Source organism: Propithecus coquereli, unplaced genomic scaffold (genome assembly GCF_000956105.1).
Source record: "Propithecus coquereli isolate 6110/MARCELLA unplaced genomic scaffold, Pcoq_1.0 Scaffold37, whole genome shotgun sequence".
Lineage (NCBI taxonomy): Eukaryota > Metazoa > Chordata > Mammalia > Primates > Indriidae > Propithecus > Propithecus coquereli.
This window is the reverse complement of record NW_012149396.1, coordinates 582,579-584,665: the sequence shown is the minus strand read 5'-3', so window position 1 is coordinate 584,665 and position 2,087 is coordinate 582,579. Positions and strand designations below refer to the sequence as shown.

The following is a 2,087-nucleotide window of genomic DNA, read 5'->3' as shown; positions in this document are numbered from 1 at the left end:
TGCTCAGTTTTTCAATCTTAAATTCCAAAGAATTCCAGGAAGTATTTTTATGTAATTAACTATTACAACATAAATAATACATTACCTGGAAATATATAGGCATTGTTTCCTTGACCTGGTATAAAGACTCGTCCATCTCTAAGTTTCACTGGCTCAAATGGACTGCCACTGGCAAACAAACACCTTCCCTGTTAATAAAATGAGATAACTTCAATCTTTACACGGATTAGAAAATTGAGGTAAATTCATACAAAACCAAATCCTGTAGTAAAGCAGACCAATACATTACTTAGAAACAAGGCATAATTTACTATCATATAACCCTGTGGTCCTCAACCCCTGGGCCACGGGCCGGTACCGGTCCGGTCCATTAGGAACCAGGCCACACAGCAGTAGGTAAGTGGTGGGGAGCGAGCAAAGCTTCATGTGTATTTATAGCCACCCCCCATCACTTGCATCACCTCCTAAGCTCCGCCTCCTGTCAGATCATCAGCGGCATTAGATTCTCATAGGAGCGGGAACCCTACTGTACACTGCGCCTGCGAGGAATCTAAGTTGTGCGCTCATGAGACTCTAATGCCTGATGATCTCAGGTGGAGCTGAGGCGGTCATATGATTATCATTAGCAGAGAGGTTTGACTGCACAGAGACCATAATAATTGCTGGCAGATTCATATCAAAATCTTATCAGTGAGTGGCAAGTAACAATGTAATAATAATAGAAATAAAGTGCACAATAAATACAATGTGCTTGAATCATCCCCAAACCATACCCTCCCCTCCCCACCCCCGGGGAGGGGGAACTGTCTTCCATGAAACTAGTCCCTGGTGCTAAAAAGGATGGGGACTACTGATATAACACTTTCATTAAAATCCTTTTATAAAAATGAGGTTCATTTTTACACGTAGTGTATATTCAATAAATAAATAAACTTGAAAAATATCCATTAATTTTTAAAAACCTGACACTTCCATTTCCTTTAAAAAATCTAAAATGTAGATGGCCAATAAATACCATCCCAAATAATAAAGACTATTGTAAACACCCATGAATGAAGGAGGAACATCAAATTTAAACTGCTACCACTTACTGCACATCTGCTGTTTCGGCTCTGTACCAGGTGCTTTATGTGTGTTATTAATAACTCAGTGAATTTAGTCCTCATGAAAACCTCATGAGGCTATCATCATCTCCATTTCACTGATTTAAAAAAAAATCAGAATACCAAGACTTCAATATACTTTCAAGTAAAAAGTCATACATCAAAATTGTAGCAGTTAAACCTAAATCCAGATTTTCAATAACTCTAAAGCCCATAGTCTTTCAATTATGCCATAACATCCCCCAGTAGGCAGTTCATAAAACAGACTTGTGGTATAACCATATTACCATTCCAGAAAAAAATGACATGTTGTCCTGTTAAAGAAAAATAAGTCTCCCAATTTATTGTACCCATCCGATTTTAGTACTGTGCTCTATAATGGCATATAGTAAGTGTTACTGGCACATTCAGGATTTCTAAGAGAATTAGCTCATGCAACTGAAAAGTACCAAAAAGTTAATTTATGAAACAAAATCTTTTACATGTAATTTCCTCCCCCTCAAATTTCCCTCTACTGTCCCCCCATAAAAGACAAAGAACAAGATGAAAACGATAGTGATCAAACAGGATAATTTATCTTGGACTATGCAAGGAATAACTAAAATAAGTCATGTTTAAACAGCCACCTGGGTTAGGTTAAAAGAGATGTACAGAAAATAAGTATCTCCCCACAGTAGGTTGGCTGAACTGCTATGATGATACCTGAACATTCAACAGAGTTATTATTCTAAGTGTTTAGATACTGCTCTGTCTTCTTTTCCTCAGATCTAAAAATGTATATTACATCAAGAGTGATTATTCTTTATAGGGTTGTAAGCCCTTGGCATTAGTGAATTTAACACTCAAGAATTTGACTCTGGGCAGTTTGAAAGTCCACAATGTATAATATGCATTATTTTTACAAGACATGTTTAATTTAAAAATGATACAAGGTTTAAGTGTAGAAATAAGTTAACTATGCTAAGTGTGGCCCAGCTAACTATC

The 2,087-nt window shown here is 36.8% G+C and overlaps 1 protein-coding gene across 1 annotated transcript in view; it reads right to left on the bottom strand.

Moving 5' to 3' along the window:
• The window catches only part of ME2 (malic enzyme 2, NAD(+)-dependent, mitochondrial), a 56,658-nt gene that overhangs the window by 14,143 nt on the left and 40,428 nt on the right, over positions 1–2,087 (bottom strand). The window contains exon 13 of the mRNA XM_012651783.1: positions 86–188. Coding sequence (XP_012507237.1) covers positions 86–188 — 103 coding nt within the window. The remainder of the gene's footprint in view (positions 1–85; positions 189–2,087) is intronic.